The sequence below is a fragment of the Pundamilia nyererei genome, unplaced genomic scaffold, assembly GCF_000239375.1.
Source record: "Pundamilia nyererei isolate P.nyererei 1_Seehausen unplaced genomic scaffold, PunNye1.0 scaffold00289, whole genome shotgun sequence".
In the NCBI taxonomy this organism is placed as follows: Eukaryota; Metazoa; Chordata; class Actinopteri; order Cichliformes; family Cichlidae; genus Pundamilia; species Pundamilia nyererei.
This window is the reverse complement of record NW_005187690.1, coordinates 288,931-306,084: the sequence shown is the minus strand read 5'-3', so window position 1 is coordinate 306,084 and position 17,154 is coordinate 288,931. Positions and strand designations below refer to the sequence as shown.

Genomic DNA, 17,154 nt, shown 5'->3' with positions numbered 1-17,154 from the left:
ACATTGCAACACGCGGAAAAGTTTGTCCTATCAGGAATCAGTATCATAAAGTAAGCTCAACAGTCTGGGAGTTCTTTGGTTACATAGCTTCACTGATCTTAAAAATATTGCTGATGCGTTCAAATTAAATCTGATTCTAAAAAGTCAGCTATGAAAAAATATCCATCTGTTTTATACTAAGTGGAAAGATAGTTAACTGACATTTAAGTGAGATAACCCATTAATGCGATCTTGTAATACAGATTCCTGACAAGAGTTTAAAGTTCTTCACAACTTGAAAAGTTGTGGTTTTGCTGGAGTTTAGCTGGAATGGAGACATTCAGATTGCTGATCAAGTTTCATAGCTGTAAACAAAAACCTTAGGCATATGTGGGTTAAAGACTGCAATAAAGCTGTTGTGCTTTGTCCTTTAGTTTCAGTTTCATTTTATCAGGAGTGTTGATAGAAACCTGTCATTGATAAGAAGAGCAAATAAAGCAGAGGATTACAGAGTTCAGCGTTATCTTTTTGTGCAATAACTGTCTTCACTCACTATCCTTGGTCCTCTTGACAGCTACGACTACCCTGAGTGTGAGGAAGACCAAATTTCATCCTGAGAGTCTGAGTCCTCCAATTGAAGATCCTCTTTCTCAGCTCTCTCAGTGTTGCCTCTGGCACATGAAGTGACTCTGTTGATGTTGTTCAGAGGGACGTACGAATAATCCTTGCGCTCGGGAAAGTGAGATGCCACTGAAACGGCACGGCACGCCTGTACGAGGTGAACCAGCAGGCTGGCTGAGAGGACAGTAGCCAGGGTGAAGGTGATGATCATCCACGTTCGCCTGAGGAGTGGAGGAGGTTAGATCATTTCAATGATGAATCCAGAAGCCACATGTATCAGTACAAAGCACTCACTGCCTTACTGTAATGAGAGCAAGCAAGGTTTCCTTACAGTGTGCCTTCATTTTAAAACTGGATTTTACTGAGTGACTGAGTTCAATAATGTCCACAGCTGTATTTGCACTTGTGCAGTTTCTCCTTCTCCTACAACTTTAAACAGCTTTTCATACAGGAACTGACCCACTTGTGTGGCAGGGATAATATAAAGTTGTGGGAAATATGTGCATGTTTTTTTTTTTTAAACATCAAATGTTTTGATTTTTAGGTTCCACTTTTATAGTATTTTATAGTGAACCGCTAACAGTCCTACAGTAGCAAGATTTACTGCTGCAGGGAGATTTAATGCCCAAAGTGACAATGGAAACAATGTAGCTGATGGACATCAGTTGGGAAAACTATATTTAGACTATTTTAAAACATTTACTATATATAAAGACAATGTTATGGGTATGCTAAAGAGAAAAAGAGCCATTAAAAAATTACGTGTTCCTGAGTGTTGGTTAAAAACCAAATCAGTTGCTAAAATAGCTGCTTTAGGGTTAAAATGTATTTTTTCCAATGTATCTCATTCCTTAACCAATTTGTTAGCCTTCTGTTTATGTAGAATATGTAGAATATAGTTTATCATTTCCTGAAGCAAATACAAATACTTTTCCTTGTCTGATAGTAAGTAGTGAGAGGAAAAAGCAACAAGCCGTGAGAAGAAGTCTGAGACATTTCTCACATGTGGCACACAACATGAGATAGTCTGCTAAGGGTTTCTTCTGACCACTAGAAACTTTCTGTCAGTACTGAGGCAGTTGCCTGGAGGAAGCTGCGTGCAGGACGACTGCTCACTTGCTTTAAAAAGCTACTTTCAGCTGCCTTCTTATTCACAAAGAGGTCATCATAATGTGGAGCTCTGCATGTTTGAATTGGCAGATTTTTACACTATTTGTTAGAGGCAGGTTAAAAACTGTTTAATATTCAACAAGACTGTGCATGAGATTAGCATATATCTAATCAGTTTAACTGCCAGACTGAAAAGTTGGTGGTATTATTGTCACCGTGGTCTTGAGTCAGTATCTCCTTCACATGCTTGTTTGGATGATAAGGGACAGAAACAGTTAAAGATAACAGAGCTCCACCTACTTTGTCGCAGCTGATCAATCCCTGCCTGAAGTGGGAGTTGGTTTTGGAAAGTTACAAGAAATGAATGACAAAGACAGCCCCATCTGGAAGGCCCTGGGGGAAGGGGATTTCAACGCTGACATGCACTTTGACTACTGCTGAATATAACAAATTGGAACGTGTCCAATTTTTTAACAAACACTGTTTAAAGGGATTAGTTCTTTTTAAACGTGTCCTTTCCTACATAAGTGACCAAACATTAGAAACCATAGCAACAACTAACAATCCCTCACTTCCATGTGAAAGGTAATGAGGCCAGTGAATGCATCCCACCCCCAGAGTGTCTTTTACATGCCTTGTTTACATGTAAAAGAGAGAGTGTGAGAGAAAAAGCCAAATGCGGGTCTGGGCTGCTTCAGATGTTTTCTATTATTATTATTAAACTGAACTACAGTATTTAGAGCAGAGGGAAAAACTGGATCACTTATTAACAGGATCTGTAATTTTCTGTATACATAGCAATACCATATATACATGGAACATGGCCAAAGCCTTAGATTTCACAAACACCTTTTTAAAAGCTCTTGGTTCTGTGTGTGGCCAGTGTGAGTGAATAAGAATTCTTGAACCTCATCCCCATTCATATTCCTTCTTATTTAACACATTAATACTACGTCGAGAGCTGAAATCAATGCTAAAAATGGTATCAAAATGGCAAAATGTAACCACTTTATTTTTTAAAAGGGAGACAATTTATTGAAAAGACCTCAAGATGCACAGCGGGGTAAAAGGTGACAGGGGAGGGTGGGTTAATGTTGTGTGATCTTTGACACTTACTCCGTAAAATAAGGCCGCTCTCTGTAAGCGTCTTCTTCTCGCCTCCAAGATATAAACATCTTTCTAGCCAGGCAGTGTCCAGCTATGGTGAGGGGAGGAAAAAGAACAAGAGATAAATGACAGAGGACACTGACTGTGGCTGGTCAGTGTTTTTAATCCCATCCTGCATGAAAAGGTAATTTTCTAACCCAGACTTCAGCCACAATTACACTGGCTGCTCCTCCTGTAATTGAAATCTCCTCCACAGCCAAACCTTGGATTTCAAATTGGTGTTTTTCCAAATAGAGCAGCATGGCCTACTTTTATATCAGCTCTGTGTGAAATTTAACCTACAGGCTGTCACCATTAAAGGGAAACTGGAGTAGTTATTAGCAGCTCAGGTTTCCAGCGCAGTTATAGATATTCAGACTATCACTGATATAGTTGGACATGTAAATCAGTAATCAGAAACAAAGGCAAGAAATCAAAGATAATTATATGCAAGTCACACCAAATTTTGCCAACTTGTTACTCTTAGAAAAAGGATTTCTGGATAAAGTCTCCCACGCCTGTGCACCTCTGGGGAGAGGTTTATGTTTCTGTGTTGGCTTTGTGCACACGATGCCTGCTACAGACCTCATCTCATAAGTTATTGTTGGATAAAATATTGCATGGACCAATGAGTTAAACTGCTTAGAGAGATGTATTTGAATATTAATTTACTACGTCTTTAAAACTGATATCATAAGTCAACTTTGGAAAATGTTAACAGAATCAGGTGAAGACAGTATTTAAAGCTTCACTTTCTCCCATGTAGCACACAGCTTTAGATGTGTTGTCACGAGACTGAAAACACTGGAGCGATGGATAGTTAGAGCATGCAGTTAGGAAGGTAGGAAGGCCATTTGGAAGTTATGAATTATAGGTTTGTGGTTTGAACTGATACAGCGGATCAGAGATAATTTTTTCTGTTTTTGTTGTTCCTATTAGAAACATAACAGAAGCAGTAAAAGAACAAGTCTATTTATATCATGATGTAAGTAAAATATCAGACCTGTCAGGCCACATAAACAGTGCTTTAGGTCACAAAAAAATGGCGTTCCTGAAAACTCGTTATAGGGTCAAGATTTTCAGAAACTTGTTCTGCAATGACATCATGTAACATCAAAGGTGTGTGGCTTTATCACATTTTTATGCTTTTTTTTTTCTTCTTTGCTTTTGTGCAATGGCGGACATAGACAAAATACTTTTTCTGTTAACGATATTATCTGCATTTTTCTAAGCATGTGGACACATGCGCACAAATGCAAATGCAAGACTCGCTTCTTCCTCTATGCACTGTCTTTTGTTTATATAATAACTTCCTGCCCCAGGCGTCTGATTGGCCAGGATTTCTATACAGTTATGGTCATATTACCATCTGTTGCTGCTATGGTATGCTCTTCACAGCCCTTGACACTGTGTTTTAATATGTTCGTGTGGGTGGAAATATTTTTCAAAACGATGCTTGAGAGGATAGGATTTAAGGAAAAAAAAGAAAGCTGAAAAAACCCCCACAAAAAAACAACATCAATGATAATGATAACATTAAAGGGTATAATGTAATACAAGTAGAGTGCAGAGTGGAATTAAAGCCTCTTTTAAATAAACAATGATTGAACATTACTAACTTTTATGAGGATATTCACTGTACTAGTTTTGGCTACATGTACCTAATATTCTGAAAACAGATTGTAGAGCAGAAAGACATAACCGTATGAGTTACAGTGGAAAGTTTTGAGAGCTGACATGCAGGTGAGTAACATTTCCAGTCCTCCCAGATGAGCTGACACGGTGCTCCTCTGTTTAGACAGACGGCAACAAAGACAGAGCTGCTTCTACATCTGCTCTCTGCAAATATTGAATCATTTGCTCATGTGAGAATATGCACACTTCAACACAATGATAAACACCATCTCTGCCTTTTCTCCTCATGCACACACATACTGAAGCTGATTTACATAGTGTCACATTACTTTAGTGTCTCCTCTCACACTGACTGTTTTTCCTCACACATATTCTCTCACTTTCTTACACTATGTTTACTGTATGAGTATCTCACCCTACTTTAAGGAGATGGGATAGAGAATGACTGAATCAACAAATGGAAATATATTTGAAACAAAGTAGCCACATTAACCAGCTGTAAGGACTGAGAGCTGGTTAATGTGTACATGTGTAGTGCTTATGGGCAGCAGGCAAATCAGTATTTAATATCTGCTCAGCTGTTTAACAGGAAAAAAAAAAGAAAGAAGAAAAATGTAAATGAGAAACACCACAGTGGGACTTCAGTTGCACTGAAACACAGTACAGATGACCACATTTTGAAATGTGATACAGTGAAACAGCAAAGTATGTTAGACAAAAGATTTGGTCTCCAACCCTGTGGAACTACATGCTTTAAAAGGTTGCTACTTGCTGTGATTTGGTCAGAAGGCATCTATTAAATAATACTTTAGTCTTTAATCTTTCTCCTCTCTTGTATGCTGGCTGTGAATTTTGCCCAGAAGAAAGCAGACAAAGGAGATGAAACTGAGTTATTTGCATCTTGTTTCACTTCAAATTCTCTACAAAAACAACCATAAATGTTCCTGCTTTCACAACTAGCGGCATAATTAATAATTAAATATGGTGTAACAAACAGGCTAGGGATGAGGGAAAAGGAAGGAACAGAGGCGTTGTGCATAGAAAAAAAAATTCAAACTGTTCATTCACGTGAAAACCCCTGCAGCTAATCACCAGCTGCATGAGAGCTTAAGGACAGGGTTTCGTTCATCTCTTTACCGCTACCATCAACCACCATATGACCCTGTGTGTACAAGCAGTATGTGTGCCTATATATGGGTCTGCACAGGAGTTATTGCAGTTTTGTAACAACTTTGTTTGCATTCTTTTTATTTCAAGCAGTTCTTTTAAGTTTACTTTATGCTTTACGTAGCTTTAAAACAAAAAAAATAATTTAGCTTGGTTAACTTTAATAACCTTGGTCTGTACCTGTGTGTAAGGTGTAGTTGGTGCTTCCTGGCAGTGTGGTGTGGCAGCTTCCTGTTTGTGGGTCACATGGACACCGGTCCTCACATTGACACTCATGAGCGCAGGACAGACCGTAGAAACCCAGAGGACACACTGAAAGAAAGAAAAAAATGAAGTGAATTTACATTTTTTAATATTTAAATAAAGAACAAACAAATTTAGCAAACTAAATGGTTCATTTTGTAACTGAAATGGTCGTCAAGTTGATTTTTCTCTGTTTCTTTTCAATCAAGTTTAATCGTCGGATCTTTTAAATAAGTTCTGAAAAGTTTTAATACCCGTTTCATTTTTACAGCCAAAATAAAAGCATGAATGAAAACAAAAAGGTTATTGAGTGACTTCACTCAGACTTTTTTTGTGATACACCTGTTCAACTGCTCATTAATACAGATATATAGTCAGCCAATCACATGGCAGCCTCTCAGTCCATTTAGACATGTAGACATGGTCACAACAAGCTGCTGAAGTTGAGTATAAAACTGAGTATAAGAGTAGGGAAAAAGGCAGTTTGGTGCCACACTGGTGGATTTGCATATTTCAGAAAGAGCAGATCTGCTGGGATTTTCCCACACAAACATATGGTTGTCTGCTTTACAGAGAATGTTCTGAATATGAGAAAATATCCAGTTAGCAGTAGGGCTGGGCCATACCATACTGTTCACAGTAATACCGGTATAATGTTGAGCAACGATAAGAAAATGAAATATCGCGATAGAATATGGGTAAAACGCGCATGCGCAGCGCCTTTGTTTTCATACGCACATGGCGGCGACAGAGAATGAGAAGGACGAAAGCGGATCATTGAATGAAACGGATGAACCAGAATTGGTTTGTAAAAATGTTGCAACTTCAGTGGTGTGGAACTGGTTTAGCTTTCGTCTGTCAGAAAGCTAAACAAAGCACTATTTTTGGTAGCGCATGCTAGCGGGCCGTCGTTATTACTGTGTTCTTTTGAAAATACGGCACACTTAAAATCAATCCTTAGATTTTTCTGAAAATCGACAGTGCCCCTGTATAATCCAGTGGGCCTTATGTATGAATTCTGGTTGTGTTTACTGACCTCGAAATGATTTTATGTGGTACACGGCACTCGAAAAGCTGTCAAATGTTTTAGTACGACTTTGCTAAGCTACGAACCCGCACCGCTTGATGGATTGTCGGAGCATTACGGCTATCGTAGGCAGGCGCCTCGCGGAGTGATACGTACTGTGCTTCAACATAATATTACCGTATTGTGTGTGTATAACCTCTTTTTAAAGTTTTGTGGATATTATATGTGGTTATGCTGAGGATATGTCGGCCAACTTCCACTGGAAATGCCTTTTGGTTAAACTGTCAGCAAGGAATTTGCATTTGCACTGTTATATTTTTATATAACTATAATGCACATAAAAACAGCTGCTTGTTTAAGTGAAAATACATTGATTTTTTTTTTTTGCACTAATAAAGTTGAGGAGTTGTAAAGTATTTTGTCTAGTGTCAATTATATTGTCAGTTATATCGTTATCGCAAATTTTCAAATGTATATCGTGATAAATATTTTTGGTCATATCGCCCTGCTCTAGTTAGCAGTGGTTCTCTTTTTGAAAATGCCTACATGCCAGAGTGCTTTGAGCTGACACAAAGGAAAGAGTAACCCCAATCACCACTTTTTGCAAGCAAGGTTTTCAGCAGAGCATGTTTGAATGTTCAAGAAGTCGAACTCTAAAGCAGACGTGCTACGGCAGCTGAAGACCACATTGGGTGCCATTACTCCTCCCAAGGAGAGGAAACTGTGCCTACAATTTACACCTTCTCACCAAAATTGGACAAATGCTGCCTGGTCTGATTATTTTTAGTTTTTGCTGTTACATTTGGATGGTAAGGTTACAATTGAAAGCATGAATCCATCTTTATAGCATTATATCAATGATCTCTATTTGTGTGTGTGTGTGTGTGTGTGTGTGTATATATTTATATATATATAACAATACTGTAACTGTAACTTCGGTCGTTGCTGTGCTTTTTTTGGAAATCGAATTTCCCAGAGGAACCCACCCGGGGGATTAATAAAGTTCTATCTTATCTTATCTTATTTCTGGTGGTGGTGTAATGGTGTGAGGAATATTTTCTTGGCACACTTTTGGCCCATTCGTACCCGACCATGCCTCGAAGACCATAGTGTGATCCACATGTGACACATAATACTAACTTGTATTAAGTGGTGTGAATTCTAGCCAACACAGCAAAGGTCTAGTTAATGATTTCCTTCTACAGCATAAATAAAAATGGATGGAAATCAAGTTGCAGTTCAACACATGTGACAGAACATACATGCAATAGTTCAACACAATAGTAAAGAAAATCCTTTTATTTCCACTAAAATTCTGAGTGACTTTCAACAGGTCCGGGTGAAGTGACATTTAACATGCATAGCTCTACCTTGCTCACAGTAGTTGCCATGGAAACCTGGAGGGCAGGTGCAGCGTCCGTGGACGGGGTCACAGGAACCGCCATTAACACAGGAGCAGGTCTGATTGCAGCCGTCACCATAGAAACCAGCGAGGCACTCTGCAAACAAAAAAACAAAACAAAACAAAACAACAGAGACATTTCATGTAAGGAGCGTGTTTTATTTTTGTGTCACAGGACAGCAATCAAACAATGTGTGAACATACATACACATTTAAACAAAATATAACACAAATGAAAAAAAAAACAACAACATGTAAAGGTGCAGTGGGATTACCAACAGACCCACACGGGTGGGAAAAATGCCACATTTAATCAAACCATAACTCACCATTAGAGGCTGGTGTTGGTGAAAGTTAATGAGGTTGCGTATGTGTATAGAAGAACAAAAACATGTGTTTGCATTCTTGCGTACGTGTGACTAGATGAGGCTTTTGATTACCTTGGCTGCAGTTCTTTCCTCTCCAACCAGCATCACAGACACAGCCATCTGCAACACAGATGGAACAGACAGAAAGACATGAATCACAGAGGACAAACAATGAGTCAACAATCAGTGGGGAAAACAAGAAGTTTGATCTTTCACTCATAATACCCCCTCTAGGCAGGCTTGAAATATAACTGTAAATACTGTGCTGCTCTACGCTTCCACCACTCAAGTCAAACTGCAGTTTGTATCCAATTCTGGAGTTTGGAGCATGTCTTTGCACATTGAGCTGACAATCATTGTCAGCTAGACCTCACATCTGTTAACTGGAGTCATCGGACTTCTTAATTATGTTTGTGAAGTTTGGACTTCAGTTTTGAAATTCTACATTTTATTAGTCTGTTACTTTGCACTACTTAGCTGATATCCATGTCTGCGGATTTCAAAAGTACTGTTTATTGTGGCAGCTTGCCAGCCAAGCTTACTAGCGTTTGCTGGTAACTTAGCACTCAACCCTCTTGTCCATATGTGGTAACTTCTGGGCCCAAAATACTCAAATAGCAGCAGCCAAAACGGTAAGACTGAGGTATCAAAATGTGAACAACACTTACATCATAGCGGCTACATCTTTTATAGACAATCTATGCTCCTACGTTAAGTCAATTCAAGTTCAATGTATTTTTATAGCACATTTTAAGCAACCTCAGTTGACCAAAGTGCTGTACAAGTTGTGCAAAATATACCCTATATATAACAGTCACAAAATTAACAATTTTACACACACACACACACACACACACACACACACACACACACACACACACACACACACACACACACACACAAAACCAAATAAAACAAAGAAATTAAGTATTTTGCATAATAAAAGCCAGAGTACTTTTGGCTCCTCAACTACACTCAAAAGCAAGCTAAAAAAAGTAGGTTTTTAACAGTGTTTTTAAATGATTAAGAGACTGGGCAGCACTTATGTGAAAAGGATTGTTGTTGCAAAGATTAGAAGCCACCATTGAAAAGGCTATATCACCTCTGATTTTAAGCCTGGATCTATGATATCAAAGACCTCAGTGCTCAGCTAGGATTTTGGCTCAAATTTTAGAGGAACTTAGAGTGCACTGATGTCAAATTCAGTACATCACTGATGACATGTTTACAGGGCTAAAGGTTTAGAATTACTGTACTATAAGTAATCCTGCTATTTTGCTTTATCTTTACCAGCACTTTCATACTTACTGGCGGTACAGATGCCATGGGGTCGGCAAGCTGATGGCTGACACACCAAAGAGTCACAAGCAGCACCCTGCCAACCATCATGACACAGACAGTGTCCGTCCACACAGTCACCGTGCTCGCTGCAGTTTGCTGGCTGGCATAGTCTTTTATGGATACACAAGATGGTGGAGACCTTTCGCTCACAGCGCCACATGTTATCTGAAATACTGGGAGGGAAGGAGATGTGTTGAGAGCATGGAAGGACAGAAAAAAGTCTATTAAAAAAAATCAATCATTTATTAATTATCTTGTACACCTATATGCACACTTTAACATTAAATGTTGGAGAATAAAAAAAAGTGTAAAGTTTCACAAGTGTGAAGGAACAACTCACTCACCAATGATCAGATGGATAGCTGGCCAAAACGCCATTTTTAACATAGGTGGCAGATCCGCCCCCATCCAGATTAATGGCATTGATCACTCCATGCTCCTTCAGGAAATCAGCCATCTCCCAAAGACTCAAACTGTGTTAAAAAAAAAAGCAGCACTGAAAAAACTGAAGACAAACATTGTGGCCATAGAAATGTTGAGGACTTTAGTCATAGTGCCAGCGTGTCAGAATCAGTGACTGCCAAACAGCCTGGTGCATCTGTTACTGTTCTGTCTGTCTACATTTATTTGGTTCTGTGTTTGTAATTATGTAACTACCATGTTTCTCTCACAAAATCTTGTGCATGAGTCATTCAGCTTTGTGTATTGTGTGGAAACAAACATGCATGGGTGTTGCATTAGCTTGGGCTATAAATTCCTTGGTATATGCTGCTGTACATTGCATACTTATCCCCACATACAAAAACAATAAAACAAAACAGATATCCATTTACAAGAATATCTCAAATAACTGTACACAAACATTCATAGTCCTCGGAAGGTGAATCCTACAGACACACAGGTAAAAGTTTCACGTGATAAAAAGATCATTTTTGGAGCAGATCCAAGGTAGTGCTGACATTTTGCAAAAATATCCCACAGATCACCTCTCATGGTTGGATATGAATTGCTGGCAATGTGGACAAGTGACGAGCTTTGGTCAAAGATCATATATTTCAGACAGTAGAAATTACTTCTAAAAGTTATCTAAAAGCTTAGTCTCCAATTTGTCTTTTGCAAACAGTGTTTTTGATCTTGATTCTGTATGATGTCAACAAGGGGAGGGGGATATACTTAATATGGTCACCTCAGGTACACGGTAGCTCTGGGTGTGTGTCTCCACAGAAGCCCCCCTCTGTCATTTAAATCTTTTTTGAGAGGCAGTCATGCAGAAGACAACAGGCCTAAATACACAGTGTCCTTTAAAGGAGAGGAGCTATCATGGTTTGCCTCAGACAGAAGATGACCTGGAGGCCTGCACCAAAGTCCATTATTTTCCACTGTGAATGATGCAAGCAACTCTAGCGGAGTCACAGTTTGCCACAGGTTTTCATGTGTCACCTGCCTGCCAAACTTAAAAAGAGTGAGTCTTTTCAAGGATTCAAGGGTAGAGAAGAAAAGAAAGGTGTGGGATGCTGTAGATGACGTAACTTTAAAATTGAAACTGTGACAATAGATGACAAAACCTCATCTCAGTAGTCTGGCTTCATTTTTGTTTTGTTAATCTAAATGGAATGAAACAACCATTAAACTCTGCAAATAATTAAGATTATGCAGATTAAGATAAAAATGATAGTCCCTGAAGAGAAATATGTTCTTGATCATGAGAGCATGCAGACCTGCTTGTGTCAGAATTAATACAAGAAGAATACCAAAATATATTGTTTTTCATTTACTCAGTATGACTTACCATCATCGTGGTTACAATGGCACTATAATATGAGAAATAAAATATATACAAAACACAAAATCTTCAAAAGCTAATGAGTCAAAAACACTGCAGTCAAATATTTTCATGTTGTTGGCATTTTACTTTATGTTTGGGTTTGTCTGGCCAAATTTCTAAAACAGACACCTGATTATTTCACCAATTGCGTGTAGAGATTAGGCTAAAAAGTCCAAAAATGGCCACTGTACTGTGGATAAGTGGTTCTTTGCAGTTAAGATGTCTCACAATTCAATGCTCATCAATGCATCACATAATGAACACAGAATGATTAATTAATTGTGAAAATAATCATAGATTAAGTGTCTGACTGGCTGATCATCTACGGCAACCTCCACTAGAATTAGTTGAGAATTTCAAAGAACTAGCATGTCGTTCATGGAAACTAGAGGTCAGTTTCTGAGGTCACAGCTTCCTTCGACCTGACTTTTTCACGTTATATTGAGTGGGAGGTGGCCCTATATTGAGCAGAGATATACAGAGGGCAGCAGACATGTTCAGACGTGTCCGATTGTTGTGCTTTTCAAACCCCGATCATAAACACAACAATAGAATATCTGAAGTCAGTGCAGGTCTGTGGGGTCACAGCACTAAAGGTGGAGGGAAAATTAGATCAATGCAATTGATTGGTGGAGTATCTAAGAGGGTTGAGCTAATATAAGCCTGATAGTGTTATCAGATCTCTGTTTACCAAAACCCCTGTTTACTACATTCACTGTCAGCTTGTTTTTATTTTTCAGCCTCCAAATGACCTCGACCTGCATTAGTCCATCATCTTGTTGTTCAATGCTGTTGTTATTGATTAAACTAATCTATAATTAACAGCTTTTTTTAAAACAACTTTATATATATATTTTTGCATCTTGTGAAAATATCATTTCTCTGCAGAGTTTGTGGACACATTTTTACTGTTGCTGCTTCTAAAAAAAGATGTTTTGTTGTCAAAACAAACCTACAAGACAGGAAACAAGCAGGTCGAAAAAGCTGTGTGTTCATGTGTGTTTTGTGTGTTTACGCTTGAGCATCTGTTTACATTTGTGATGTGTCTTCTTAAGCCTTTTCCCACCAAAATACCTGTGGGGGTTTTGTGTGCGCTACGAGTTCAGGAGCCATCCCTGAGGGTCTTCTTTCTTTTGTTTTTTTTCCTGGGGGAGGCAAAAGCAGATCTAATCGTTTGTAGGCTCTGGAAACTGCTGTTCAGTGCTAACTTGGCTGTTTCTGCTCAAAGCTGATTGGCCATTTCTGAACCTTTTGTCCTTGACGGCCAGAAGTCTTCACCTCTTCAACCTCGCCATTAACAGTGTGAAGTTTTACTGACTGACAACAAAACAACAATGCAGCAACCTTGCCTACATTTATAAAACCCGGTGCTGTACCCTAGTGTTGTGACAATAATTCCCTCCATTGTTCTCATTGTTTTTATGGTTTAAAAAAAGAAAGTCATCAGAAAATAAAAACTGATTAGTAGGATGTTGCTGCAAAATGTTTGCAATACCTTACAGCCAAACCAGTACCTGTTGTGAAAAGTTTGAGAGGGTCTTAGGGCTGCTCACTGAGCCCAGATCAGCCAAAATGTCTTTGTTAGACGGTCGTTAGGTCATTTGTCTTACTTATTCTCTGATATTTCCTGACCACAACAAGGAAGCTGCCAGTGTTAGGCTGTAGATGCTTGTGTCACAAGATCAACAAAAGATAAACACTGATGGATTAAGTTTGGTGTTGGTATAAAACAAATTTTAAAGATTGACTTTTTTCAAGGTTTTAAACATCTTTAGAAAACCAGCAGGTGGAAAATATGCAAACAGTCAACATGTCATTTTCATGGTCATATCAAGTCTTTCAATGAGCTGAAGTAAACTGGAGACATTCCAACGTACATGGAGGTTGTTTTTCTCTTCACTGTGTGTGAAATTGGTTCCTGGATAATAAATTCCCACTTGGGACATCCTGTGTTGACTCAAAAACCAGTGAATCACTTCAAACTAACAGGATAAATTGACTCTTTTCTTACATTTACACCCGTGTTTGCCGTTTCTTTTCTAATGGTTGGAGTAGATAGCTTCCCACTCACTGTGTGGTAAATTTACCGTATTTTCACGACCATAAGGCGCACTTAAAAGTCTTAGATTTTCTTCAAAAAGTGCGGCGCGCCCTATAGTGCGGTGCGCCCTGTGTTGTAAGGAGGACGTAGTAGAGAACACCATGAGAACGTTAAAGGGTGAAGTGTGGGCGTTGATCGTATATACCGGGACAATCGCACATACCTGTATAAAAGAACAGGTATGTGCATTATGCAGGACATCGTTGTTTTAACAACCCTGAAAATGGCAAAGAGACACGCTTACGAAGCACAGTTAAAACTGAAGGCCATCAGCTACGCGGAGGAACATGGAAATCGAGCAGCGGCGAGAGAATTTAAGATTAACGAATCGATGGTTCGCAAATGGAGGAAGCTGGAAAACAAGCTCCGGCAGGTCAAGAAAACGCAGCTGAGTTTCCGCGGACATAAGGCGAGGTGGCCCGAGTTGGAGGAAAGACTCGAGCGGTGGATCATCGAGCAAAGAGCGAGCGGGAGAAGCGTTTCGACGGTCACCATTCGGCTAAAAGCAGTTTCACTAGCTGAAGAAATGAACATTTCCAAGGAGGTCCGTCTTGGTGCTTTCGTTTTATGAAACGGTGCCATTTTTCCATCCAGACCAGGACTACGGTAGCGCAGCAACTTCCAGCGGATTATAAGGAAAAGCTGGCCATCTTCCGCTCCTACTGCAGCAAACACATCGGCGACAAAAACATCCAGCCCAGCCACATCACAAACATGGACGAGGTCCCGCTCACTTTTGACATCCCGGTGAGTCACACTGTGGAGAAGAAGGGGACCAGCACGGTAGCGATACGCACAACGGGGTATGAAAAGTCTTCTTTTACTGTTGTGCTTGGCTGCCATGCTAATGGACAGAAACTGCCGCCTATGGTGATTTTTAAGCGAAAGACTTTGCCTAAAGAGAAGTTTCCAGCAGAAATCATCATTAAGGCAAATGAAAAGGGCTGGATGGATGAGGAAATGATGAAAGACTGGCTGAGGGAGGTGTATGTAAGGAGACCAGGTGGTTTTTTCCACGCAGTTTCACTAAGAGTGGAAGGCAGCGCCGGGCGAGTTACGCCACAATTTGCCAATGGATTGTAGATGCTTGGGCTAACATGTCTGCTGGCACTGTTGTTCGAGCTTTCGCAAAAGCCGGCATCGTTTCCGAGGAGCCGCACGGCACGGAAAGTGACTCTGACAGTGAAGACAGTGAACCTGGCATGTTTGATGGAGATTTAGCGCAGCTGTTCAATTCAGACACAGAGGATGAGGACTTCGATGGGTTTGATTGATGATAAAAATGTGAGTACCGAATTCAGGTTTGCTCCCGCTTTATTTTTAAATACGCATACGGTACTTGTATGCGCCCTATGGTCCAGTGCGCCTTATGGGTGTGTTAAATACAGTAAGGGCACACATAACTGAGACTACGCCTTTTAGCACAGTGCGCCTTATGGTCGTGAAAATACGGTAAAAACAAATTGTTTCAATTTCATCACTACTTCTTGCTTCAAATTTCTTAAAAAGAAAACAGCATTGTAAACATTGTTGATCACCTTTCCTTTTCTTACCCTCGTGCGTTTGTCTGTCCATCAAAATGAAACAGGATTAACCTTCCCTCTGCATCGTGGCCCACTGCCGTCCTCGCTGAAACTACATCCACAAAAGTGCGGAAACCCCCTGTGAAAATATGAGAAAATGCTTTTTTAATTATGATGTACGATTAACAGTTCGATAAAACCTGTTAAATCAAACTGTCTTGAATTTATCCCACCATAGAACTCAGGATCTACAGAAATGTGCACACCAGTATGAACCAGTTATTCCAGATTAGGAGTTTTGTGATTAATTAACTCAATATTTTGTCTTTTTTATGCTGACCTCACATTTGGGAATTTAAAGTCTAACACCTTTTCCTAACCATGCCTTTACATCCAAATGATGCATTATAAAGACATGACTCAATAATGCCTCAGTGCTGCTATTTCAAGCTAATGGCTGATTTAAACTTCTGCAGTGAATGCTTGTAGAGCCTACAATGTAATATGTAAGTCCCCAGCGTTGCTGCTGCCATTTATGTTTGTGCTTGGTGCATTATGTGTCAATTACCTTGTGGTCATGTCCCTGTGTTTTATATTCCCTATTCCCTCCTGGGTCCCTACTCTTTGTTGTTTTTGGGGGCCAACATACTTTTCCCTCAAGTTCTACCATTCCTTTGTGCACCCCTCACATCCATACTGACAGTTTCATCAATGTCCTTTCAGGAATTTGCTGACATTTGTGAGTCCTTATGTTGAAGCTGACATTAATATTCCTTATAGTGAGATGATGATTGTTTTTCAGTTCAGTAAAGTTTTAAATACTGTGATCAACTGTTGGCTACAGGAACAAGGCAGCAGCTATTGAGACAATAAGGTCGTGACCTTTGAATTTTTTTTCTGGGAGCCAGGTGCTCCAACACTTAAGGTTGCTGTAAGTGTTCCCTATACACAACTAAATTAAGGCAAGACATTGATGAGTAATGTGGCTTTTGGCCATTACATTTAGTCATTACTAATATCTATCAGTCAATACTGAGAACTACTACTTATTCCAGCTAGCTGGTACACAGAGACATATAGTAGTGTACTGGCTGTTAATGGGCAACACATGAAAGGCTGCACCATGTCTCTTGCACTGCTCTATATTTTTCCATGTTATAAATTCAGCCTTGAAAAAAATGTATGGGTTGATAGATAAGGCTAAATAAGACAAGATAAAAATTACTTTAATAACGACTATAGTGGCTTAGGATTAGTTTGTTCTTTGTGTAAGACAAATGACTCTAGACGTGTCATGTTTATCATCTGGCGCCATGCCACACCCCCTGTGTTAGTTCAGAGCTAGATTTAGAAAACCTGGGTCTACACACATGATAACAGCTGTTAATTTTAGTGAAGACAGAGAGTGTAAGCACAGACAATGTAAAAGAATTAGCTGTCTATAAATGTAAAGACATTGTGGGCATTATGAACAAGCCTCTGGGTTATGCCAGTACTGAAGCACTCTAGCCAGTTAGTTACTGAATCTGATTGAATAAGACCCCAGACAATTCCAAGGTCAGAGAAAATGATGCTGGACAAGCAGAGAGTAATCTAAAATAAATTACCTCCAAATGAACTCAGTTTTTTTTATTTTTTTAACTGAAGTCCTGAGAAATGTTTTTTT

At 39.4% G+C, this 17,154-nt stretch overlaps 1 protein-coding gene across 1 annotated transcript in view; it reads right to left on the bottom strand.

The window, feature by feature from the left end:
- Positions 1–408: 408 nt before the first annotated feature.
- The window catches only part of nagpa (N-acetylglucosamine-1-phosphodiester alpha-N-acetylglucosaminidase), a 23,734-nt gene continuing 6,988 nt past the window's right edge, over positions 409–17,154 (bottom strand). Inside the window, exons 5-12 of the mRNA XM_005750817.1 lie at positions 15,519–15,627; positions 10,384–10,512; positions 10,007–10,212; positions 8,771–8,818; positions 8,299–8,427; positions 5,839–5,970; positions 2,827–2,908; positions 409–821 (exon numbers count right to left, since the gene is read on the bottom strand). Of these exons, the coding sequence (XP_005750874.1) occupies positions 560–821; positions 2,827–2,908; positions 5,839–5,970; positions 8,299–8,427; positions 8,771–8,818; positions 10,007–10,212; positions 10,384–10,512; positions 15,519–15,627 (1,097 nt within the window). The 3' untranslated portion in view covers positions 409–559. The remainder of the gene's footprint in view (positions 822–2,826; positions 2,909–5,838; positions 5,971–8,298; positions 8,428–8,770; positions 8,819–10,006; positions 10,213–10,383; positions 10,513–15,518; positions 15,628–17,154) is intronic.